General features: G+C 51.1%; 1 protein-coding gene across 1 annotated transcript; it reads right to left on the bottom strand.

The window, feature by feature from the left end:
• Positions 1-7210: 7210 nt before the first annotated feature.
• On the bottom strand, positions 7211-22361 carry SUN5 (Sad1 and UNC84 domain containing 5). Its single transcript, XM_077769401.1, has 13 exons — positions 22190-22361; positions 20592-20650; positions 20336-20410; positions 19279-19345; positions 18303-18364; positions 15017-15066; positions 13687-13721; positions 12981-13089; positions 10587-10665; positions 9684-9799; positions 9041-9208; positions 8465-8551; positions 7211-7389 (listed from the first exon to the last, which is right to left on the bottom strand). The coding sequence occupies exons 1-13, from the start codon at positions 22252-22254 to the stop codon at positions 7231-7233; spliced, it is 1131 nt and encodes a 376-aa protein (XP_077625527.1). The 5' UTR covers positions 22255-22361; the 3' UTR covers positions 7211-7230.
• Between the last annotated feature and the right edge of the window lie 3599 nt (positions 22362-25960).

Genomic DNA, 25960 nt, shown 5'->3' with positions numbered 1-25960 from the left:
GCTGCATCTCTAAAGGCCTCTCCTACCTCGCATCACCCAGAGGAGGCCAGAGGGCAGAAAGCAGCATGCCCTCTAGTGGTGCAGTGACTGAGGCCCAGAGGGGAAGTGGCTGGACCCCAGGCCTCCCTTATGAGGGTCCTGCCCGTTTGTGGTGAGCCCCATGCTCTCCAGGGAATGCTACTGGCCCTAGGCTTGGTGAGGACCCTCAGGGAGTGTCCCCTTGAGACCTGGCAGAAGCCAGGCCGTGCCAACCCTGCCCATCCTTAATGGGCCTCATGCTACCCCAGTGCCCTGTTGCAAGTAAATGCCCTTGTTTGGTACCAGATTCCCAGAGTCTGAGCCTGTGTTGTCCCCACAGCTGGGCAGTTCAGGGTGTCAGCACCCCTCCTGTGTGAGGTTCACTCAACCGACTTTGTTTCTGGAGCGCCCACATGTAGAGGCTTTGTGCTGGCTCCGGGGACACAGCAGGGTAAGACGAACACGGGCCTCACATGCAGCAAACGAGGGAGCAGAGTAAAAATGATCAAATAATGTAGATGCCCATAAATAGCTGGGGGTAGGGGGGTCAAGGCAATGACGAGGTGGGAGGCGACAGAGAGTTAGCTTGGACACATGATCAGGGAAGGTATCTCTGAGCAGCTGAGTGGCGACCTGCAGGACTGAGCAGCCAGCTGGGTGAAGTTCAAGGGCAGAGAAGTTCAGGAGCGGCATGGCCGAGACATCACTGCTACAGGAGTGAGGCCGGTTTCAAGCAGCAGCAAGGTGTCTGACGCAGAGCGAGCAGGGGTGGTGGTGGAAGGGGAGAGCAGGTGAGGAGAGGAGGTCAGCCAGGCAGGCAGGGCCTTGCGGATCACGAGTTTGGAGGTTACTCCAGGTAAGAGGCGTTTGGTCAGAATGGAGGGGAGTCAGGAAGGAGGCTGCTGTGAGCAGCGAAGGTAGAGCCCTGTGCAGAGGGGTGAGGCAGGGGGAGGTATTCAGGAGGTGGAGGCAGGCTGGACCCGTTTGCAGGAGTGAAGTGTGGAGAAGGGAGGCATCTCACTGACATCCCTGGTGTTTGTCCTGACGCCCTGTGCACTGCAAGGGCCCCTGAGCTCCCAGAGAGGTGGGTGGTCTTCGTCCCATTTTATAGAAGAATAGTGGTTCAGGGTGGGGAAGGGACTTGCCAAGGTCACCCAGCACAGAAACCAGAATGGGATTTGCATCCAGGCCAGGCCGACCCCTACCCCTGCCTCCCCGCCCCCAGGGTCTCCGGCATGCCTTCCTGGTTCTGCCCCGAGCTGCCTAGGTGACCGTGGGCCAGTGGCTAAATCTCTTCCAGCCTCACCTGAAAGGTGAAGCAGCCCCTCCTGGTGATTCAAATAAGAAATGCCAACATCCAATGGGTGGCACTCGATAGACAGTCCGGGGCTGAGGGCCCCTCAGGGAGGAGGAAGAGGGAGCCACTTCTAACACCAGGTCTGAGAATCCACAGGGTTCTGGGCTGGGGAGTAACCCCACACCCACCTGGGCTCGCAAACCTCCTGGGACGGGGGCTCTGTCCCTACAGAGTTGGCCTATTAGAAAGTCCTTCCTTGGGTAGCATCCACTTCTGCCTCCTGCTCTGGCCCAACTCTGCCCATGTGGGGTGTGTGGGGGGGGTTTCCCTCAGTTTCTCACAGGGGCGGTGGGAGAGAACCAGCCACGCCGGCTGGCGGGGGCCCAGCACCCCCTGCCTCACCCTCCCTGTGGACCCACGGCCACGGACCCCTGTCACTACCAGCCCTCCCCTCCTAGATGTGCCTCCAGCAGGGACTCCAGAGCTAGAGAGCCAGCCTTGAATTCCGGCTCTGTGGCTCACAAGCCGTGTGACCACATGCAGGCCACGTTCCCGTCCATTCCTCCGATGGCACCTCCCTCGTGTGGACATGAAGGCACACAGTAGGTGCCCAGCTCCATGCCCAGGAGGTCCCGCCCTCCATGAAGGGTGCTTGTCGTTTGTCCTTTGTATGCTCACCCAGCCTCACAAAGCCCAGGGTCTCCAAGCCTCCTGGAATGGCACCTGGCACATCTGTGCCGAGTGGGAAGGACCATCTGGGAACTTCTGTCCTGTCCCAGAGGGGCCTTCTGGAGGTCCAGGCCCTCACTCGGGCACATGGCTGGCTGGTGGCATACTAGCAGCATTGGCTCCTCCTTTCTGGGCGAAGTCATCCCCAGAGCCCTGATAGGGTGACAGTGACCTGAAAAATGCACAGGAGCTTGGAGCCAGGTTTGACTTGAGGAAATAATGTGGTACTTCCTTCACTCTGTATGCGAGGGGCTCATACCCACCACCACAGTCAATGAGGACCAGCATTTGGGGGGCCTCAGGCCACCTCTGGCTGGGACTAGCCTCTCCTGGGTGCATATGGGGAAACTGAGGCTAACAAGGTGACTTCTTCCAGTTACACAGTGAGGGAGCACAAGGCAGGGGTGGGGACCAGGGCTTTGTGTTATCGCTGGCCCTGGGGTTTCTGAGCCTTGGAGAAGCCAAGGCCCCTCCCATCTGCCCTACCTGGCCTGGTGTCTGGGGATTAGTGGAATTAACTCAAATCCTGAGGCTGGAGCTAGGCTTATCGGAGGCGGAGGCGCCATTCTGGGGGCCTTAGCGGAGAGGTTTGGCACTCTGTACCTCCGGTTCTGTCTTGGTCGCGGCAGAGTGGACTCCCACCCTGGCCAGCTGCCCACTCCTCTGCTCCAGTCCCATGGGTGGGCCAGGTGGCGGGTGGGCAGCCCCATGCACTGTGGACCTGGCGGGGGGTGAGGGGGCGTGAGGCCTAGAGGTGGCCTTTGTTCTTCTGCAGGATGCCACCAAGCAAGGAGCCCCTCCAGGGAAGAGACAGCCCCTGGCCCCCTGCTGAGCTGAATAGGTTTGTGCAGTGGGTCTTGGATGAGGCTGGGTCTCTCTCAGGGCCTCTCTCCTTATCAGTGCCTCTAAGCACCCTGTGGACTGTGCCACCCAACCCAGAGCCCATCGACCTTGGAGAATGGGCTGTGCAGCAGGTGAAGGGGAGACCATGGTGAATAAAGGGAGCCTGATCTTATAGGCGGGGGGCTGGGCTGAAGCAGCGGGTGCCCCTCCTGAAGAACAGGACTCCCCGTGGGTCACGTGTCTCAGGCGTCACCCTTTCAGGCCGTTGCTGTGACTGCACAGGGACCTGGGTGGGATGAGGGGGCCGGACAGCTCTCAGGGCCCAGAGGGGACAAAATGCAGGAATCCTGTCCTCTACTCATAGTTCCATAGTCCGTACACCCAAATGCGCTGGAATTTGAAATTGCTGTGGGAAGGATTGAAGGGAGAGCGGGCGCTTTGGGGCCCGGGGGCCGGGCTGGTGTCACAGCTCCCCCATAACTGACTGTGTGGCCTGAGGAAGTGGTTCTGCCTCTCCTGGGCCCAGTTTCTCATCTGCAGGGGTGCTGGGGAGACGAGAGGAGGGGTGGGAGTGAGCACACTTGTGCTTTATGGAATGTTTGTGGGGGTGATGTGAGTGTCCCTCCAGGACACTGAGGAGAATCTACTGGAATCCTCCAGACGGTGGGGACCGTGGAGGGGAGGAGCGCCACGTGAGTGTCAAACAGCAGGGGCTTCCTCCATAGCTGCTCTAACTGTGGAAATCGTCACCGAGGGTAAAGGTCCCAGCCACAGTCACCCTACCGCTGGTAAAATATCCAGGATTAAATCTGACAAGAAAGCAATGACACGTTTCTAAAGCTGCTGAAGGAAAATCGGAAGACATGGAGAGAAGATTCCACGTTGCAGGAATGGGCAAGGGGCGTCTTCTCCGTTCATGGGTCCACAGGACCACTGCAAGCCCAGCGGCTAGAAAAAATAATGCAACTGGACGGACAAGCTGATTGGAAAGCTTGCCTGGCAGAGGAAGAATCTGAGAGACAGAAATAAAGAGCGAGGTGCTCGCGACAGCACACACCAACACGTGCTCCAAAGCTGGAGTAATTCGGAAGGTGTGGTGTTGGTGCAGCGCGAGGCGGGGGGCTCGGTGAAGTGAAGAAGAGACCAGAGGCTGTGCACAGAGTCTGGCTGCAAGCAGAGGGAAGATGGTCTGTCCAATAATGGTACCATACTGTGGTCTTTGGGTAGCAATTTAGCAAAAATTAAACTAGACCCCTACCTCACGCCGTACGCGAAAATAAATTCCAGATGCGTTAAAGAGCATTTATACATTGGAACCTTGCGTGTGCGCACCAAAGAGCATATCCATCATCTGTCTATCACGTATCTATTCTTACAAATGTAATACATATAATATTGGTAGAAGAGGGAGTAGGATATATTGCTCTAATTTTGGAATGGGGCAGGTCCTTCCTGAGAAGCATACAACTTAGAATCTATAAAGGAAAAGATGATTTAACTACAGAAAATTTTCAAAAGTCTCTGCTGAACAAAATACACTTTATACAAAGTTAAAAGACCAATTACTGGAAGAAAACATGTAGAGCAGCAGAGTGAGGCTGGGAGGGGCGTTTGGAGGAGGAAGTGAGGAGTCTGTGACTCTGCTTTTCATCAAACCTCCATATGGTACGGCTTTTTAACAACAAGAATGGTTCTCTCTCTTTTTTAAAAAAATATTTATTTTTGAGAGACAGAGCATGGGCAGGGGAGGGGGAGAGAGAGATGGAGACACAGAATGTGAAGCAGGCTCCAGGCTCTTAGCTGTCAGCAGAGAGCCCGATGTGGGGCTCGAACCCACAAACCGCAAGATCATGACCCGAGCCGAAGTTGGATGCTTAACTGACTGAGCCACCCAGGTACCCCAAGAATGGGTCTCATGAAATCTACAGAAATAATTCCAGGCTGGGTACTTGCCCTGGTCCACTGACTGCTGACCACTAGCAGCCAGAGAGTGGCAAGAGTCTGAGGTGACCCCTGAAAGCCCATCCCCCCATGGAGACCTTCGGATGGCAGGTCCTGGGGCCAGGTGCTGGTGAGGAGTCTGGCAGATGGCCAGAGGGACAGACTCTGGCACGGGGCAGGTGCCGGTCCAACAGCACCTCCCAGGAGACAAGCACATTTCCGATCTATCCGTCCTTCTAATGCCCAGCTGGACCTTCGCCAGCCTTTACACCTGCCTGCCCCTTGTATGAATTCCCTCCCTGGCAGACTCCAGTCCCTGTGCGCTTTCCGGTTTGGCCAGCCTGTCCCCTTCTGGGGCCCTGCTTAGGACTGGGCCTCCTATCACCTGCATGGCGATAGAGGTTGACAGTTGCCTTGGTGATCATTTATTTACCCAGCACCGACTGTGTGCCACGCTCCGTGCTGAGAGCTCTGTGGACGGAGACATGGTAGGCACTGTTTTCAGCATTTCTGTAAGCTCGTGAGTAAATGCTGAACAGGTGAGACTCAGCTGAGGCACAGGCAATGCATGTAAAATATGAGTGACTGCTTCAGGGAACAGAGGCTTTAAAAAATTTACACCTGCATTTTAATAGTATACAGTAAAGACAGAATGTGCTATCAGAATTTATAGGATTTTCTTGTTTCTGAAGTTTCTCAGATTTTCTCCGTTAAAGGACTTAAGGTATTTCTTGTTTTTTTTTTTTCAAATTTTTATTGTGGTAAAATACATGTAATATAAACTTTACCATCTTGACTTTTAAAATGTACAGTTCAGTGGTATTAACTATATTCGTAATAATGTGCAACCCTCTCCGCCAGCCGTCTCCACAACTCTGTCCATTTTGTACAATCGAAACTCTCTATCATTAGACCATTAACTCTCCGTTCTCCCCTTCCCCCAGCCCCCGGCAGCCATTCTACTTCCTGTCTCTGTGAATTTGGCTAAGTATCTCATATAAGTGGAATCATACATACCGCGTTTGTCTTTCTGTGACAGCCGTATTTCATGTGGCATGTCCTCAAGGTTCATCCATGTTGCAGCATGTGTCAGTGTCCTTCCTCTTTAAAGCTGAAGAATATCCTATTGTACGTATACGTCATATTTTATCTGTCCACCTGCTGTTGGACGCTAGGGTTGCTTCCATATTTTAACTGTTGCGAACAATGCGTGATGAACATGGATGTTCAAATACTTCCTTGAGACCCTGCTTTCAATTCCTTTGGGGTATAAACCTGGAAGCAGGATTGCTGGGTCATATGGTAATTCTATGTTTTTTAAGTTTATTTTATCTATTTTGAGAGAGAGAGAGAGAGCACGTGAGGGAGGAGCAGAGAGAGATCGAGAGAGATTGGGAAAGAGAGAATCTCAGGCAGGTTTCTTGCTGTCAGTGCAGAGCCCAACGCGGGGCGGGGCTCATACTCACAGACCGAGAGATGGAGACCTGAGCCAAAATCAAGAGTTGGATGCTTAATGGACTGAGCCACCCAAGTGCCCCCTGATAATTCTATTTTTAATATTTTGAGGAACGACCACACTATTTTCCACTGACTATATCATTCTACATTCTCATCAGCAGTGCATAAGGGTTCTGAATTCTCCACATCCTCATCAACAATAAGTGCTGATTTTGTTTTATTTTATAGTGGCCATCCTAATGGGTGTGAGGTGGGATCTCACTGGAGTTTTGATTTGCATTTCACTAATAATTAGTGATGTTGCGTGTGCTATAGGCCATTTGCATATTTCCTTGGAGAAATGTTTATTCAAGTCCTTTGCCCATTTTTTAAAAATGTTTTTATTTCTGAGACAGAGAGAGAGACAGAGACAGAGACAGAGCGTGAGCAGGGGAGGGTCAGAGAGAGAGGGAGACACAGAATCTGAAACAGGCTCCAGGTAAATGGAGTAAATGGTCTGTGTGATGTTGAAATACTCTGTGCTTGGCAGGGTGGGACTTCTCATCTCCCACCTCATCTGATACAACAGCCATCATCTTGTTCGCATTGTACAGATGGGGAGAGTGAGGCCCTGGAGGGCTGGGTCTTGCCCAAAGTCACCCCTGGGTCCAGGGCAGAGCGTGACTTGAAGCTGGGGAGATGACATATGTACAGATATGAGACTGCCTGGGTTTGAATCCTGGTGCTGCCCTTTGTGAGTTGTGAGCTCTGGCAAATTTTTTCTCAGAGCCTTCACTGTCCCCATCTGTGAAATGGGGCCCCATGGGGCTATTGTGAGGGTGCCTGGACACTTAGGACACGACTGAGAATTGCTAAACGTAGCCTCAGACATCACATGCTGGCCTACCCTCACTCTTTGGAGCTGAAAGACATTCAGACTTGGGCTGGACTGTGAAGAATAAACTTTAATCTCTCTCCGGGTAGGGGCTCTGATCCACCTGCTCTCTGGCGGGTGGGGTCACAGAACCGTGCACGCGCACTCGGTACAGGCAGGTGAAGCGTGGGTTCCCCCAGTTGCTTGATATCTTCACCTTGACGGCACCAAATGCTCGGACAGGCTGATTCTGGAAGAGTCACAGACATGAGGCCGTTGGCCTCCACTCTGCCTGTCCAGACGGGTGTTTGGGGGTAAAAGGGAACCCTCCTGTTTCATGGGTGGAGAAACTGAGGCTCAGAGAAGGGAATGAACTGTCCTGAAGCCACACAGGAAGTTGATACTCAGGGACTGGGATGGAAGGTGCTGAGGTCAGAAAGAAGGATATATTGTGATGGGGAAAGTATTCTGGCCTTAGGGCCCTGAACAGTTGGCTGTGGGACCCCAGAGCAAGTCTCTGTCCCTCCTGGGGCTTCAGTTCTCGCCCGCTCCCCCTCCCCCCGTAAGATGGGTTGGGGGAAGGGTAATATCTGCTTTCCAGTTTTGCTGTGAGCATGAAGCAAGGTCCTGGAGCTAGGTGGCCTGTAGTAGTTATTCGGTGAGCATGCCTCCTCCCTGAGAGAGGATAGAGCCCGGTGCAAAAGCTGAGGCCTTGGCCTCTGAGATCTCACTGGATGCTCTTAATGTTCCAGGGAATTATACAAAGGTAAACAGAGGCCCAGAGATGAAGGGAATGGTCTAAGATCATGCAGATTTGTGGCATCAGGATTCGTGTCCGTGTCAGCCTGATTCCAAAGTGTAGACATTCCACTGAGTCTCAGGGCCATTCTGGCAGCCACCCCCGTGTCCTGCTTCTGTCCCCGACTCCCTCCCCTTCAGGCCTCAGTTTCCCCTGCTGTGGTTAGATCAGGTGCTGACAACGGGGCCTCCCAGTATGGAGATGCTAAGTTGGAAGCCAGCAACCCTGGCCCAGTGGGTCCCCCGTTCAAGATCTCCTGTCCGTGGGAGGACTTGCAGTGGGGGCGCTCCTGAGCAGGTCAGGGTGATGACGCACGGCTAGCAGCTGGACGGGTCTCCTCGGGGGCCTCCCTTTTGGCCCTAGCAGTGGCTCCATGCTCTGAGCCTCAGTTTCCTCGTTTGTCAAGGGAGTTAGTGGCAAGTGTGCACTGCAAGGCTGATGGGGGAAGAACCGGGGTTCCCTGGGGAAGGCCCTGCACGTGGGGCACATTCGCTATTGCTCATCACGGGCAGCCTTTCTCTGGCACCTGGAGTGGGAACATCTGAATGATGTTTTCCGGCTGAAACTGAAATGCCCCCAGGAACACCTCCTCCTTGGGAGAGCCTTCCATGCCCTGTGGAATCAGAACCAAGGAGAAAGTGTCAGGTATGGGCAGGGCCTTCAGAGGGCACTGCCCCTCTCCAGCTGAGACTTGCATACCTCCTAGGATGGGGAACTCCCTATCTCTTTGGGCACCTTTCCAGTGCAGCACAGAGGAATGGATAGGCAAGAGCACTGGACTGGGGATCAAAAGGCTGAGGGCTCTCTTCTAACTATGCCACTGAGTTGTAGGATTGGGTGTTTCCCTGACCCTTTTCTGGACCTCAGTGTCCTTATCAATATCTCTGAAGACTGAATTGGCTCTGAAAGGCTTAGGTTGAAATAAAGCGGCTGTTTATCTCCTATCCTTAAAGGCTATGATCAGCCCCGGAAGCTGGTCATTCTCAGCCTTAACCAAGCCTCCTCCAGCCCCTCTAGCCTGCTTGTGCAGACAGGGTGCCTGGAGCCCCACCAGATGAGGCTGTCCCCTTAGTTAAGCGCTGCTCCCCGCGGGGGCGCTCACATAAATGACGAAGTCCTTGGGGGCGGTGTCCAGGTTGCCCGACAGCGAGATGGTCTTGGGGATATGCTGCAGCGTCAGGTTGGACAGGTAGACCTTCTGGGCCATTCGGATGGTCACCTGGCCTCGGTCACCCGAGAAGGCCCAGCAATTGCCAGGTGTCACATTGGGCTGGACGGGGCAGATGCGAGAGGGTATGCTGGGCAGGTGGGTGAAAGTGAATTCCCCATCCCACCCTGGCTTCCCTAGACCTCCTTTGCCTCCTGGATGAGCCAGACCCTTCCATCTACAAAGCTTCCTTTAGCGCCACCAACTCCAGGAAGCTCCCCTGATTGCTGGCAGTAAGAATGAATCTTCCCGTCGGCCCAGTGCCGGGAAGGCAGGGGTCTGCTTGGGACTGTGAGGGTTCCTTGGCTCTCAAGTCTTGCAGGGCCCTCTTACAGTTGCCCCTGCTCCTGCCCAGCCCCTCCCCCCCCCGCAGTGTTTCCTGCTGTCTATTCTTGCTTCCTGCCCTCCTCGCGTCTCCCTCTCCTGTTCCTATCACTAGACCCCCCCTGGGCCCCCACCCGCTTTGTGTGCACCCCCAGTGTCTGCTTCCAGGTGCTGGCCCCAGGACCCTGACCCCCCTACCCCCCACCCCTCCTGCCTCGAGGATCACGTCGGGGGGCTGCGCGTAGTTCCAGAGCCGGATCCAGTTCCAGCAGGAGCGAGCCTTGTCGTAGTTGTATGTGCTGGACGTTTGCTCAAAGTCGATAGAGGCCCCTGTGTGGGAGTGAGGGTGTCAAACTGGGCAGTGACTCTGCGCCGGGCGAACACTCCAGAGTCACTGGCCCTCTCCAAACTTCAGACATTCCCTGGGTGATGGGGAAGAATAATAGAAGCCATAATAGTGATAACACCCACCTACCTCACAGGGTTGCTGTGAGATTGAAATGAGTTAATACATCAAGGTCTTCCAGCCAGCCTCGTTCTCATTGCCATGGCTGGTGTTATGCCTGTTTCACAGAGGAGGACAGCCTGGCTCTGAGAGGGAGACTGAGGCCCCAAGAGCTTAAGCCTCTGGCCTCTGACCCCACGTGCCCCTGGGCCGGAGCAGGGGGTGCTGCCTGACCGCCCCCACCGCTCCTCCTTCCATGTGCCCCCCCCCCACTCCTGCTGTGCCCCTCACAGGGGGCCCGTTCACGTGGGTTTCCCTGGGTCTGGAGCACTTTTCCCTCCTCGCCAGGCCTCAACTCAAGCACTCTCCCGCACAGGCCTCTGCCCAGTCCTTCCCATCCCAGCCCCCTGCTTCGGTTTTCTGCAACACTGATTCCCAACCACAGCTGGGCCTGTATGGGTGTTTTATATGGCCAGTCTTTAGACTGACAGAGGAAACAGAAAATTGCAGCAAAAAAAGTCATCTGGGGCGGGGGACGGTTAGCTCTGAGCATGAACTTCCCTGGAGCAGAGAGGACACCAGACCAGAACTGAAATCCACCCACTGAGGAGTTTTTGAGGAACCTGAGGCAGGTGGATTGTAGGGTGGGGGCGGTGAGGGGGAGTTGCTTACCTATAGACTTTAGGGCAAAGTCTGGCTTTTCAATATAATCTCCTTGTATCATCTTCATGATTTTCTGGGCCATTTTTTGCTGAGAAGGCAGAAAACACACACAAGCCGTGTGCTGTGTGTTCTTACAGACCCGCCCACATGTGCGTTGGCACCAGGTGACAGGTGGCTGCAGGTAGCCCCTTGTCCCTGACTGCTTACCCCTGCCTGTGGAGGCCATGGCTGGTCCTGGCACAAGACCACCCAGGTGACACAGTGTCATCCCTGCCCCACCCACTGGGTTTACTCAGTGCCTCCAGTGCACCACGACAGGGTCACAGGTGGGACCAGAGTCTCAGTGAAGTTAAGGACAGAGGGTCTGGAGTCAGAGATAGCAGCAAAGATTTTAATAGCCACATGGGACTAAAAGGACAAAATTGGAGACTTGATGAGCCTCAACCCTGAACAGTTTTCCCCATAAGATGTTAACTGAAACCCAGAACTATGGAAGAGGCTGAAGAGCTAACTTGAGAGCTTCTGAAAGACGTATTAAAACTTCCAGTCTCACAAGGCTTGGAAACCAAGCCCCTTTCCGTGAGGAGACCCCAAAACAAAATAAGCGAGAGATTAAAACCTTACAAACATCTTGGTATATATATCAGAATCATGTGCAGGGCTTGTTGAAAGGCAGATGGTTGGCTCCCACCCTCAGTAGGTCTGAGGGGGCCCATTAATTTGAATTTCTAACATTTTCCCAGGTAATACTGATGCTGCTGGTATGGGAGCCACACTTTGAGAACTGCTGCCCTAGAAGGAGTGGTGAATATTGAGAGAGAGGCTGTAGCTGGACCTGGGGACACTACACCAATTATGGACACAATCAGAGCCTGAGAATCCACGCTTGCCCCTGGCAGAGAAGGTTACCACTAGGGCGGGAGATTTTGCACTCATGCAGGGCTAGGAGACGACATTGGGGCCCCTGAGTGGCTCAGTTTGTTAAGCATCCAACTCTTGATTTCAGCTCAGGTTGTGATCTCACAGTGTGTGAGTTCAAGCCCAGCATCAGACTCTGTGCTGACAGTGTGGCACCTGCTTGGCTCCTACTCTCTCTGCCCCTCCTCCACTCGTGCTCACTCCCTTTCTCTCTCAAATTAAATAAATAAACTTAAAACAAACAAAAACTTAAAAAAAATTAATTGGAGACTTGAGAAGCCTCAGGCATATGGTCAGTCTTTCCCATCAAGACATCTAACAAAAGTTTGAAGCTTCATGGGAAGGACACTAAAGGATTAAGCTGAAACCTTTTGACCAAATCTTACACAAATTGCAATCCAGGTCTGAAACAGCTCAATGAACATCTACATAGAAGTGATCAGTGTATTCATCTTCCTCAGGGGGAACTCTAGTTGAAGTTATACCTATCTGGAGCACAGAGCTCTTTTGTATACAAAGTCCAGAAAAACACTAAAAAATTACTGGACATGAAAAGACAAGACCATATGATTGATACTCCAAAGAAAAACAACAATAGAAAAAGATCATAGATGATCTAGGTATTGGACTTACAGATAAGGATTTAAAAATAGCTAGGACAATAAGTTCAATAAAAGAAAAGAAAAAATGGACGACATAGGTAAGGTGTTGGAGAATTTCATCATAGAATTAAAGTTTATGAAAAAGAATCAAATATATATTCTAGAACAATGCCGTATATGAAATTTTAACAGTAGATTGGACAGAACAGAATACAGGATTATAGGTGAACTTGAAGAAATGTGAATAGAAAATATCAAAACTTGAACACATAGAGAAAAAGGATGAAAATCAAGCACACCAGGTAATAGCATAAGAATTATGTGGAACACATTCTAACAATCTAGCATAGGTATAACTGGAGTTCCAGGAGGGGACATAGATAATGGGGAAGAAACAATATTTTAAGAGATAATAGCTAAGAATTTTTAACAACTATTGAAAAAAATACTATAAATCCAATAAGCTCAGCAACCCCATCCCAAGCAGGTTAAATATGTGACATTATGGATAAAAAGAACATCATACAAACACCCAGAGATTAAAAAAAAAAAAAAAACAGATCACACTCATAGCATCAATAATAAGAGAACTATTAGACTTCTTAACAGCAACAATATAACTAGAACACAATAGTGGAATTCTCTCAAAATTTTCAGGGGGATCTTTCCTATCTAGAATTCTATACCCAACCAAACTATCAATCAAATAAAAGGGTAGAATAAAGATACTTTCAAATGTGCAAGTTCTAAACAAATTAATATGCCTCTTATTTCACTCTTTCCTAGGAAATTATTGGAGGATGTGCTCCACCAAAACTTGGGAAATAGGGAAAAGGTCATCAAAGAAGTCAGGTGTTTTGGAGTGGAATGGCCAGTATCTCACCTCATCTGACATGGCTTCCATCAACTGGAGCTTGGCAATGAGTTGGGTCATGTTACCTCGGAGGTCCTGGATTTCCCCAGTGTGATGCCGCACCTTCTCCTGGTACATTCTTACAAGGAGGGAGTAGAACATCGACTGACTGATTTGTGATGCTGCTATTGTCACCCTCAGCTTCTACCTTCGTCAATCAGCCTACAGAGAACTAGCTACACATTTCCTTACTCTTCTGGGCCCATCCCTGGCCCTACCCAGTAGGTTCTTATCTCTAAAGCATTACTCATGGTCTTCCTCCTACTTGGAATATCTTTAACTCAACTTATTCCTTCGAAATATTCCTGAGTATTTTGCTTGCAATTAAGGATGAAGTCACCAGGTGGTATCTTGTTGGTTAAAGTTTCTTCTCAGCTTCCACTTGCTGAGTGTGAACTATAGACCAGTAATTATTCAGGACAGCTGACATATTTAATATTCATAATTACCCAGAGCAAGGTGGATGTTATGCTTCATCTCATAAATGAGGAGTCAAAGGCCTAGACAAGTGAAGTGACTTGCAAAAGTTTAGCCAGGTAGGCAGTATGGGAGCTGGGATTTAAACCTCGGTTGATCTGACTGTGGAGCCAATACATTCTTAGCCAATATATTACAGGTCCTTGATGCAGTTCTGGTTTTTGGGTGATAATAAGACTATTTAGTAGATTCTCCTTACCGCAAGCTCTGCAGTGGACTATTTATGCTGTCATCCTGGTAGGGTGTTGAGGAAACAAGGAATCTTTTTTAGATGGCCTCATCTGGGCCCAATAGAAACTCCTCCATTCATTCTCCCACAACTGTAAATCCATCCGTTCATCTGCTTTCCCATTTACTCTTCCATCCATCCACTCACCTACCATCTATCCAAAATCCAGTATATCCTCCATTTTAAATCCATCCATCCAAATCCACATCCATCCACCATCCCATCCAACCACCCTTTCCTACCCATCTATTCCTCCATTTATCCAACCTTCCTCATCCATCCACCTTCCTACTCATCTAACTTACCTTATATATTGACCCTTTCACCAATCAATTCATCCTCCCATCTACCCACCCTCCCATCTATCCAACCTCCCATTAACCATCTGTCTATTCATCCATCCATCCATCCACCCATCCATATATCTATTCTGCCCTTCCATCTGTCCATCTGTCCATTTCTCATCCATTCAGTCTTCCATCCATCCATACATCTATCCCTACATCCATCACTTCTATTTTCCCATCCATTCTCCCTCCATTCCAGTTAACCAACGCTGATCATCCAGTTAACCAACACTGATAGTGGCAACTTTCTGCCCGACCCTAAGGTGGACATCACTGGAGTGAATTAGACCTGGCTCTACCTTCAATAGCTCCCAAAATAGTTGGGAAAATAGTCATGATTGCATTCACGATTAGAGAAAATTGTGGGAGGAAAGGGGAGTGTCACCACCTTCACCTGATATTTCTGGGGGAAGTGACATTTTAGCTGGATCTTGAAGGATATGAAGGAGTTTGTAAGGGGAGAAGGGGAGAGGGAGGGACAAGTTCATCAGATCTTCGTTCTTTTTAGGCATTCTAAGACTCTTTGCTGTCCTCTGACAGGGAGCTCTAGCCATGATTTCCTCCTCTTTTCTCCCCAGGATCCACAAAGCAAATGGTCTCATTTCATTTGAGCAGAAGAACAAACTTCCTTGAGTAGAGAGAGAATTGTGTTCCAACCTCACTATTCTGCTTTAGGAAGGAGCCTTGATAAAGGAAAGATAGGTCACCTCTGGGAGGGAGAGACAGGAGAGCCATTCTGTAGGATGGACTACTGTGTCTGGTCTTTTAAAGTCACATTTTGGTGGGAGAGATAGGTTCCAGGTGGGTGGCATTGCAAAGACAGAGGTTTGGGGCTGGGATGAGTCAGGAACTGATCAAGGTCCAGATGTGGTCAGAGTGAGAAGCCGTTGTAGGCAACAGCTAGTTGGGGTGAGGCCAGTCAGTGCTGAGGCCTGAAGAGAGCACACACTTACCTGCCAGACTTCCATTTTAGATGGTACGTGCATAGAAAACATCCAGAATGCTGTGGGGCCAAGAGAATGAGAGTGGGCCATTTAAGATAGAAGGTTAAAAGCTGAGGCTCTGGAGTTAAGGCATCTAGATTCAAATCCCAGCTTTGGCACTTACTAACATTGTGCAACTTTGGAAGAATTTACTTAATCTCCCTAGACCTCAATTTCCTCCTCTGGGAATTTCCTCCTCCTAAAATGGGAATAACAGTAATATCCACTTCGTGATCAAATGATATCATATATGTAAAGTGTCTCATGTAAACCAAATAATCCATGTCCCCTCTCTTGCCCCTGTTCCAATTCTACTGGGGATAATCGATGAAGAGAAGAAAATGGGATGGTGTTCCCTGCATTTTATGATCTCTGTGTTACCTGAAATCCTACCATTCAAGCCATTATTAAAACTCTTTAAAACCTATTCATTGTTTATGATAAAACAACAAACCAGAAATAGAACTCCCACAGTCTGATAAAGCTCATTTATGAACACCCCCCACCCCCCAGCTAATAACATACTTAATGGTAAAAGACTGAATGCTTTCTTCCTAAAATCAGGAACAAAACAATTATGTCTACTCTTGCCATTTCTATTTAACATTGTCCTGGAGGTTCTAGTCAGGTCAATTAGCCAAGAAAAAGAAAGAAAAGGCAGATGACATAATTTTGCATATAGAACCTTAGAGTATCTAAGACTGAGAGTTTTGCCCAGTGTCAAAGTAATAAATGACAAGGTTTCAGGATACAAGATCAGTGTATGAAAATCAGTTATATTTTTAAACACAAGCAATAAGTAATCTGAAAATGATATTAAGAAAACAATTCCATTTACATTAGCATCTCAAAGAATAAGATACTTGAAATAAATTCAACATAAGTGTAAACCTTGCACTCTGAAAAATACAAAACATCATTAGAAGAAATTAAAGATGACATAGAGATATCTATTAATAATAGAAAGACAGCCCATGTTCATGGATTGGAAAACCTAATATTGTTTAGGTGAGACGACTCCCCAAATTCATTTATGAATCAATTCAAGCTCCCTCAAAATACCTGTGGCCTTTATTTTTAAGAAATGGAAAAATTGATCCTAAAATTCGTATGGAAGTGTAGGGACTATAATTAAAACGAACAAAGTTAGAGAACTCATACTTCTGGACTTCAACTTATTACAGAGTTATAGCAGTTAATCCAGGGCAGTACTGGCAAGCTGATAGACCTATAGATCAAAGGAGTAAAATTAAGAGTCCAGAAGTAAACTCTCACATTTATGGCCAATTGATTTTCAGTGAGGGTGCCAGACAACTGAATAAGGGAAAGAATAGTCTTTTCAATAAATGGAACAACTGGATATCTACATTCAAAATAATGAAATTGGACTCTTACCTCACACCATATGCAAAAATTAACTAAAAAAAATGGATCATGGACCTAAATGTAAAGGCTAAAACTATACAAATCTTGGAAGAAAAAGTGGGAGTAAATTTGTATAGCTTTGAGTTAGGCACTGGTTTCTTGCATCTGACATCAAAGTACCTATGGCAAAAGAAAACAGATAAATTGGACTTTAATCAAAATTTTAAAAAGTTGTGCCGCAAAGGACACCATCAATAGAAAGTGAAAAGACAAGCCACAGAATAGGAGAAAATAGTTGCAAATTGTATATCTGATAAGGGACCTATATCAGACCATACAAGGAACTCTCATAACTCAAAAATAAAAAGACAACCCAATTTAAAAATGGGTCAAGAAATTTAGACATCTCTCCAAAGAAGATCTACAGTTGACCCATAAGCACATGGAAAGACGCTTAACATCGTTAGTCATTAGAGAAATGAAACAAAAACCACAATGAGGTACCGCACTTCATGGCTAACATAAAAGACAGATAATAACCAGTGTTGGTGAGGAGGTGGAGAAACTGGAACTCTCATACATCCTGGTAGGAATGTAAGATGGTGCAACTACTTTGGGGGAAAGTTTGGCAAGTCCTTAGATAGTTAAGCATACAGTTGCCACAAGACCCGGAAATTCCACTTCTAAATAGATGCCCAAGAGAATTTAACACACATGTCCACACAAACGTTTTATAGGATCATCCACAGCAGCATTATTAATGGTAGTCAAAAAGCGGAAACAATCCTAATGTCTATCAACCATTGGATACATAAGTAAAATGTGGCATGTCCATACAATGGAATATTTTCAGCCATAAAAAAGGATGAAATGCAGATGTATGCTATACCACGGATGAACTTTGAAAACATTATGACAAGTGAAAAAAGTCACAAGACCACATATTGTATGATTCTATTTATATTAAATGTCCGGCACAGGCAAATCCATAGAGACAGAGAAAATAGATTCGTGGTTGGTCGCCTAAGACTGGGGTGAGGGGGGATGGGGAATGACTGTCTGGGATGGGTGGGGATTTTTTGGGGGAGTAGTGAAAATATGGAATTTGATAATGGTGATGGCTGCAAAACTTTGTGAATATACCAAAAACCACTGAATTGTATACTTTAAAATGGTGATCTTTCTGGTAGGTGAACTGTATCTCAACAAAGCTGTTATTTAAAAAAATCTTATTTTGGGGCACCTGGGTGGCTTAGTCGGTTAAGCGTCCGACTTTCGCTTAGGTCATGATCTCGCGGTTCGTGGGTTCGAGCCCCGCGTCGGGCTCTGTGCTGACTGCCAGCTCAGAGCCTGGAGCCTCTTTCAAAGTCTGTGACTCCCTCTCTCTCTGACCCTCCCCTGCTCACGCTGTCTCTCTCTCTCCTAGAAATAAAAAAAATAAAAAAAATAAAAAAAATATTAAAAAATCTTATTTTTTAGGTTAAGTTTCCTAGGAATTTCTAATTTCTTAAGACATTCTCTCCACCCACCCCGCTCCCCTGCTCGCTGGGCCAGTGTATTTGATTGAGGGGAGGGAGGAGACTCCTCTGCTTGAGAAAGCAAAGCTGTGACGTGGGAGGTGTCACGGAAGATCAGAAATGTGTAATAATGATCATACCGTGGTTGGAGAACTTTACAGTTTTCAATGCTTTTTGTAGTTTTCAAAAAATGTCCTTGGTCATCAGTTCATTTTATCCTCACAGCAACACTCATTAGACAGAGGGGAAACTGAGACTCATAGAGGGGCCGTGTCTTGCCCAGTGTCACATAGTGCCACAGCCTTCACTCTTTCCCTCCCCAGGTTGGGCGAGAGCACAGGGACCTGGGATGGGCCAGGGCCCCGGAGACGTACCAAAAGCACAGAGGATGAGAACACCTGTCTTTTCCATGAGCTTCTGGAAGAGCAGCCTGCATCTGGAAGAGAGAGAAGCAGCAGTCAAGGTGAAGTGGGGCTTTGCATAGGCTAACAAGTCCTGGCCTGGCCCTTGCCCTCTTCTATCCCTGAAGGGCAGGACCCTCCTGGGAAGTGATACCCCCTCCATGATGCTGACCTCGTGCTGTGCCCGCACAGCCTTCCCGAGGAAACGGAGCTCTTACCCCAGCATGTGGGGCCGTCAGAGATCCACTCACTGAGGTCCACCCCATCCTCTTCACACCCCGTCTCCAGCTACGTACTGGCTGTTCCCTCCCATCTGTCCTGGTGAGCGCACCCTTCGGAGTTCAGCTCAGACAAACGTCCCCTCCTCCTATGACCTCCAGAGTCAGCGCTGCCCACCCCCACCCTTAACACTGGGTTTGTGTCTGCCTGCCTTCCTCTCTGGGAGCCCAGGAGTGGTGAGGGTCAAGGCTGGGCCCAGAGTAGGCAGTGAGATGTTTAGGATGCACGCTCTAAATGAATGAATGAGGGGGAAAGCTTTGCAGCACTTGGGAGGGGCTGGTGTGGGACAGACGACTGAAGGGGAAGGATGGGACAGGCATTCCAGGAAATAAAAACAGCATGCGCCAAGGTGCTGAGGTGGGGGTGGGAACGGCGGGCCCGGGGGGTGAGAGCCTCGTCTTGCTGGCCAGTGGGTCCACAGCAGGATGCAGAGGGAGGGCAGCATGGAAAGGAAGGCGGGGCAGGATTCCAGAAGGCTGCAGGCCAAGGTGTTAGAGCACTGGGGAGCCATAGTGGGTTCTGAGGCGAGGGAATACGCTAAAATCCAGGTTTGGGCTGGCTGATCTGGTCTGGTGATCACGGGGACATTCAGACCAGTGAGGAGGCTGCCATGGTAGCGGGCTGCATGCTCCCAGCCTCCGCCACCCTCCCCTCGCCTTCCCCTGCCCACCTGCAGTTGTTGAACAGGATGTGGTGAGCCTGAGTCCTCAGGAAGCAGGCCAGACAGGTGATCCAGGCTGCAGAGGAGGCAGGAGAGCAGGAGTCGCTGCAGCCGTGTTCTCATCTACCAAGCCTTGCAGGAGGCGGTGCCCTACGCTGGGACACCCTCTCAGTCTTGTAATGGAGCCCAGGGTAGCCCTGCTCTGCTCCCGGGTAAACACCAGCTCAGAGGGAGGGCAGGGCCCAGAGGTGGGCACTGCTTGCGCCCGGCAGTTAACAACCACCTAGCAGTGACTCCGGAGCACTCGAAGTCTGGGATGTGCCAATGCCCGTTCCCAGACACTGGGGGCTTCTCAAGGGCAGGGTCCGTGTCCCATTCATCCCCGGTGCCCAGTGCTGCCCACCATGGAGCTAAGTAAAAAGTGGGGATTCAGGATGGACGAGTAGGTGGGAGATACGTGAACGGACAGAAGAATGCTGAGAGAATGGTTTGGAAGGTGGATGAATAGGAAGGCGGATGAGAAGATGGGCAGACGGAAGGGTGGGTGGGTAACTGGATGGGTGTGAGTATTAACAAATAAGGGTATGGGTGACCCGATGGCTCCCTTAGTGAACAAATGGGGTGCATGGATATTACAACAGATGGATACGAGGACAGAGGGCTGGAGAAATGACCGAGTGATGAGTAAACGGAGGGGCGAGTGGGTGAACACTAACATAGAAGGCCGATCTTTAGGGGGTGGGCAGACCACGTGCCCGAAGTAAGGGTGCACCACATCACACCATTCCGTGGCTTCACCAGTGGCCTCCCGGCCCAGGGGCCAGGCTGGCAGGAGAGTAGGGAGGGCTGACAGTTAGCTCCAAGCAGCACGCCTCCCTCCTGCTCCCTCTCTCCAACCACCAAAGGAATGACACACCTACCACCTTCGCTGGGAAGACCTCCAGGGTTCCCTCCCTCCCTTGCAGCCCAGTGCAGGCCTTACCCACCCAGGTCTGCCTGGCCTGAGGCTGGGCCCTCTCCCCAGGCCCACGTTGATGGCCAGGGCGCCTCTTCAGTACATACGTACATATACACGCCAGCACACACTGGGCCAGGTTCGGGGCCGGGGTACTGATGCGGATGGGCAGCACAATGGAATCACCTGCGGAGAGCACGGGGCTGTCACGTCAGTGCCTGCAGACACCCAGAGCTCGCTGCGGCCATCCCCGCCCCCTAGCCTGCCCTTTGCCAGGAGACTCTGGGCTGCCCATCTGACATCTCTGAGCCTCCGCCCCCCACTGCTCACGAAGACCCCAGGGCTCCCCTCTTCCCTCCCTGCTCACGTGTGTTTGACACGGCGTCCCCCTCCATCCTGCAGGTGTTCCGGCCTCGCTGGGCCGCCCTGGGGGTAACAAGACTCACAATTGCATCTGATAATTTTGCAAGAAACATGGTGTCTTCACGTTCTACGTTGAGAGACTGAGTTGCAGACAGGTTCGCCCAAGACTACCAGCCTGCGAATCAGGGACATACCCGGGTCTGACCGACCCCAAACGCAAGTCTCTTTTGAGGAGGGGACCCAGTGTGCTGCTATCACCTCAAAGCCAGTCGCTCCCCTCGCCGGCCGGCGGAAGGCTGACTTAGGTCCCGCGGCCGCTCCCGCCCCGTGTGATTTTAGGCAATCCCGATGGCTCTACGCCCTGCTGTCCTCGTCCGGGTCCCTTTGCTGTGGCAGGCGCCAGGGGAAGCTCCGCGGGGTGAGCTGTGGGGGTGCGCTGGGTTTGGAGGTCTGGCACTTGGGGGAGAGGCTTTCTCGTTGCTAAAGTGAGACCCGCAGGAAGCAATGCCCACCCTCCACGCACCCTATGCAGCCATGCTTCCCCGTGCCCCCGGAACCGTGGTGGCCGCCTGTGGTGGCCAGGAGGCCAGCAGGAAGAGCAAATGACAGCAGGGAGCTGGATCTCAAGAGACACTGCAGATCTGCAGAATTAACGCGTTCTGGAGCCACACACATCTTGGGACTTCTTGGTATGTGAGATAACAAACTGTCTTTATTTCTTTAGGCCATGGTCCCCCAACAGTAATGATCAAACCCCCCCCCCGCTGTGTTTATGTTTATTTATGAGGCCATTATATATGTAATACCATATGTATATATGTATGTGTACAACTGTGCTAACATGTTATTTACTTTTTCCAGTATTTATACATTCTCAAGAACTATGAATTAAAAGAGGATGAGCTAAAAATATACGCTGAGGTTCTAATGCTTTGTGCCCTCATTTTTTTTAGTATGCCGGCCCAAATCCCTAGAGGGATTGTTTTGTATACCCGCTTTTAAAAAAGAGTTTTAATGTTTTTATTTTATTTTTTAAGAGAGACAGAGCGTGAGCAGGGGAGGGGCAGAGAGAGAGGGAGGCACAGAATCTGAAATAGGCTCCAGGCTCTGAGCTGGCTGTCAGCACAGAGCCCGATGCGTGGCTCAAACCCACAAACCATGAGATCATGACCTGAGCCGAAGTCAGAGGCTTAACTGACTGGCTCCCCTGTTTTGTATACTCTCTTGGGATATACACCCCATGTTGGGGGCCCAGAGTAGGCAGACGGACAGCAGAGGTACGTCCATTTACTGTCTCCCTTGCTGGACTGTGACCTCCATGAGGGCAGGAAGCATGTCCACCTGGCGCAGCCCTATGCCCCCAGCCCCCTGCTCAGTGCCCACACACAGTAGGTGCTCAATAAACGTGTGTTGAAGGGTGACTGCCCCACCACTCGCTTGGCTGGGAGACTTTAGGAAAGCCACAGTCAGACCTCTCTGACCTCAGCAGCTGCCTCTGTCACGGGCAGCTGGTGATGCCCGCTCACCTCCAAGGAGAGGGCAAAGGGGCAGCATTTTGTACACCGCAAAGAACTGGGCAGAGAGGGGGGCTGCCGTCCTCACCTCCTGGGTCTGGCATCCTGAGGCGGGTTACACGGATCCCCGGGGCTCCTGGAGAACCGCGGCATCAATCTCCTGGTCTGGGAACTCTAGAGGAAGCGGTGCTGGGGCTCTCCGGTAGTCGGCGAGGGGGCAGAGGCAGTCACTGCTGCCACCTCCTAGCGTGCCTTGGAAGGTACCATGCGGCATGTAGCCGAGTCAAGTGGAGCCGTGGGCACTGTGACCTCACAGAGCAGGGGGTGGGGCGGGGGGCTCTGCCCGGTCTCCAGCTTGGCTCCAGAGCTTCCCCTTGGATGAGCCCATTCTGACCCCCTTCCTACTTTTAAGATGAGGAAATTGAGGCCGCAGGATGGAAAAGGCCACACCGGGATCTCAGGGCCTGGGCAGGGGTGAGAACTGAGGCTCCCGTACCCAGGCCATGCCCCCAGACCCCTTCCTGCCTCCCGCTTCCCAGCCTCACCACCTGCTTTGGCAAAATACACAAAATAGTGTATATGGGGTTGTTTTAATCAAGTTCTACTTTTCCTGGAGAACAATAAAAGCAGAGCAGAGTGGAAATGTCTGGCTATATGTTTGTCTCCGTCAGCCCTGCCTATGGAGAGCTTATTTGGATTGTGGAGCTAAAAGGAACTCACTTGTGCCCCTTGCTGGTCATTGTGCAAATTGTAGGCTAAGTTCCTGCGGTCTGCAGAGTAACGGGCCCTCAGGGAGGCCGGCATACTAAAACCAGAACGTGTTCATGTGTGAGGTTCCAGAACAAAGATCTGACACTAGCAGATGGGGTTAAGGTTGCTAATTAACTGCCCTTGAGATAGGAGAATATCCTAGGTCACCCAGGCGGACGCAGTGGAATCGGTCCTGTACATGCTGGAGGGAGGCAGATGGGAAAGGGTGGCCGCATGAGGAGCCCTCAGCCCAACTTGCTGATCTAAAGGTGGAGTGAGAGACTATAAGTCATGCAGTGAAAATAGCCTCTGGAGGCTGGAAAAGGCAGAGAAATGAATCTTCCCCTAGAGTTTCAGGAAAGTAACAAAGTTCTGCCAATACCTTGACTTCAGCCCAGCGAGATCCATTTTGGGCTTCTGACTTCCCCAGATATGAGACAAGGAAGCTGTGTTTTAAGTCACGACGTTTGTAGTCATTTGTTATAGCAGCAATAGGAAATGAATACAGTGCCCTTAAGAATACCCGGTGAAGGGGAAGCCCTGAAATGCTGCCCCTATAACTGTTCCAAGGGTCTTTCAATTGTACGTGCATGCATTCGTTCCACAGATGTTTACTGAACACCTACTATGTTCCAGGCACTGGCTACAGAGGTGAGCAGAACCAGCTCCCATCACCAGGGAGGAGGGTAAAGGGGCTGGCTGAACCCCACGCACATAGCAGGTGCCTGCCCACACTCGCCATTGCTGTAGGGAGGAGGGGCTGGTGAGACTCTCCCTCATTTGTATCCACAGGTTGTCAGTCATTATCCCCCGTGCTGGATGTGTTGAGGAAGAGGAAGTGTCTGTGCTGAGAGCAAACACTGAGAGTGGCTTTGGTCAATATTTGTGTCCCTCTCCTCTGAGTCTGCTGTTTGCCCCGGCTACAGCGAGGCCCTGAGGCCAGGAGTAGGGCATTAGGGAGCCTGTGGCTGGCATATGCATAGGGCAGGGGGGCTCTGTCCTTTCAGGGGAGGGCTCGCTGATGTCTGTGGTCCCTGCCAGTCCTGTGGGCCCTGGTGGGGATCCAGCCCGGGGTGGGCGTGGCTCTGGGCCTGGTGTTGGGCTGCGTGGAGTCGGTGGGAGCCGTGCAGGGCTCTGGAGTTGGAGCCTCCCCAGCTGATCCACACAGAGGAACAGAGGGGCTTTCCCCGCGGTTATGCTATCAATTCCCGTGGGCGTGTGTATGCACACACACAAACACATCACAGCCTCCCAGTGCCAGGAAGCAGTCAGCTACTCACCCATCATACACACGTACTCACGCCTGCACCCGATACCTACACTCACAGACACACTCAGTATACCAAGCTCACGTGTACATACCGTACACAAAACCCCGTACCTCACTCACGTGGGTTCATGTAAACGGGCAGGTCACATCATAAACCAAGATGCCAACGTGCCCACTTCAGGTACACACTCACACACACACACACACATACACACACACTGTCCTCTGATGTTATTATTACCTAACGCACATGTGTATGCATGACTACACACACACATGTAACCCTCATACATATATACAACACATATACATACAACATATATACACATATATACAAGCTTCTTCATGTGGACACACAGCCCGTGGGCCCCAGATGGCCAAGGTGGAGCCTGGAGTTTCTAATGCAGGAAGAGGCGGTGGGCCACATCCATGACGAGGGAAGTACGCATTTGGAGAGAGCCTGAGGTGGTAGGTAGCAAGGACTCGGCCATCCACGCACCCTCTCATCCGTTGCCCTTTGAGTTAGGGTTCAATGTGGGGCCAGGAGCAGGGCTCAGTCAGTGACTGGGGTCAGGGCTCAGGTAGCCCCCTGTTCTTCCTGAAAGAGCCATGTTTCTGAGAGAGCTTAGAGCCCCAGGCCTGAGAGGGCAGTGAGTGGTATCCCTGACTTGGGGCACCCACATCCTCCTGGACCTGGCCAGGCCCGGCTGGGGTGCTGAGGGGGCCCTCCTAAGCGCAGTCCTCTTTCCAGAGATCTCCTGGCTGAGGGGGCCCAGGGCGGCCACCTTCAGGGTCCTGCAGCGCTCGGCAGCAGCCTGGTTACGTGGCAGCCCCACCACAGAGAGGATGAAACATTTTGGCAACGGCCATGTTTGCAGGGAAAACACGCGCAATCCACAAGCAAACCTGCCCCTCCCTGGGTCCCTTCGCAGTGGGCGCTGCATACCTGAGAGCCTCATAAAACAGCTCCCACGCCTGCTAGGGGCTGAGAATCCACCGGTCCCAGAAAACCACCTGAGGTAGGAATGGGAATGGGGCTGGCACCCCTCCAGGGTGGAGCCTCGACTTCCCCATCTGTTTAATGGGAATACTACTTCCAAGCACCTTCTACAGAAGGGTCCGTCCCCAGTCTTGTCGTGGGACTTTGGGCAAGTGCCACCTCGCTGGGCCTCCACGAGCCCATCTCAGCAGTGGCCCCTCGTTGCTAAGTCAGACACAGATCCGTCCACTTGGCTGGGCTGGGTCTGGAGGGGCTGGGGGGCCATGCTAGAGGCCTGCGTTTAGGACACTCCTCACCTGGTCCAGGATAGGATGAGGACAGGAGCCACCCTGGGTCTTCCCCTGGCTGGGCTCAAGCAGCTGGACCCTAGGATGGGCTGTCACAGGGCGCTGGACTCCTGGCATCAAGAAGCACGGCCCTGGGCCTTGGGGTGGTGGGCTCGGGCTCTCTCCTCGGGGTCGGAAGCTGCTCTTGATCTCCCTAACCAGGAATCTCCTCTGCCTCTTCTGGCATGGCTTGGGTCCTATACCAGCCTTAGTTTGCTGTGTGGCCTTAGGCAAGTCCATGTCTTCTCTGGGCCTTGGGGCTACTTCCAGACAAGATCTCACTGTGGTTCCTGAGGAAGCAGGCTGGGAAGGTGATACCTCCCAATGCAGAGATGCAAAACTGACATGCAAGGGTCTTGGGTAGGGCTGGGATCACCACTCAGGGCTTGCGACCTCCAGGCTGGGGTGGGGATCAAACAGCTGGAGTGGTGGGGGGCACGTTCGGGACAAGTTCTCTGATGCTTGTCCCCACCCTGGCCCACAGATCTCGGGGGGGCAAGGGCCAGGACAGCC

Source organism: Crocuta crocuta, unplaced genomic scaffold (genome assembly GCF_008692635.1).
Source record: "Crocuta crocuta isolate KB4526 unplaced genomic scaffold, BGI_CrCroc_1.0 scaffold445, whole genome shotgun sequence".
In the NCBI taxonomy this organism is placed as follows: domain Eukaryota; kingdom Metazoa; phylum Chordata; class Mammalia; order Carnivora; family Hyaenidae; genus Crocuta; species Crocuta crocuta.
The sequence above is the reverse complement of the archived record's forward strand: the minus strand, read 5'-3'. Positions and strand labels throughout refer to the sequence as shown.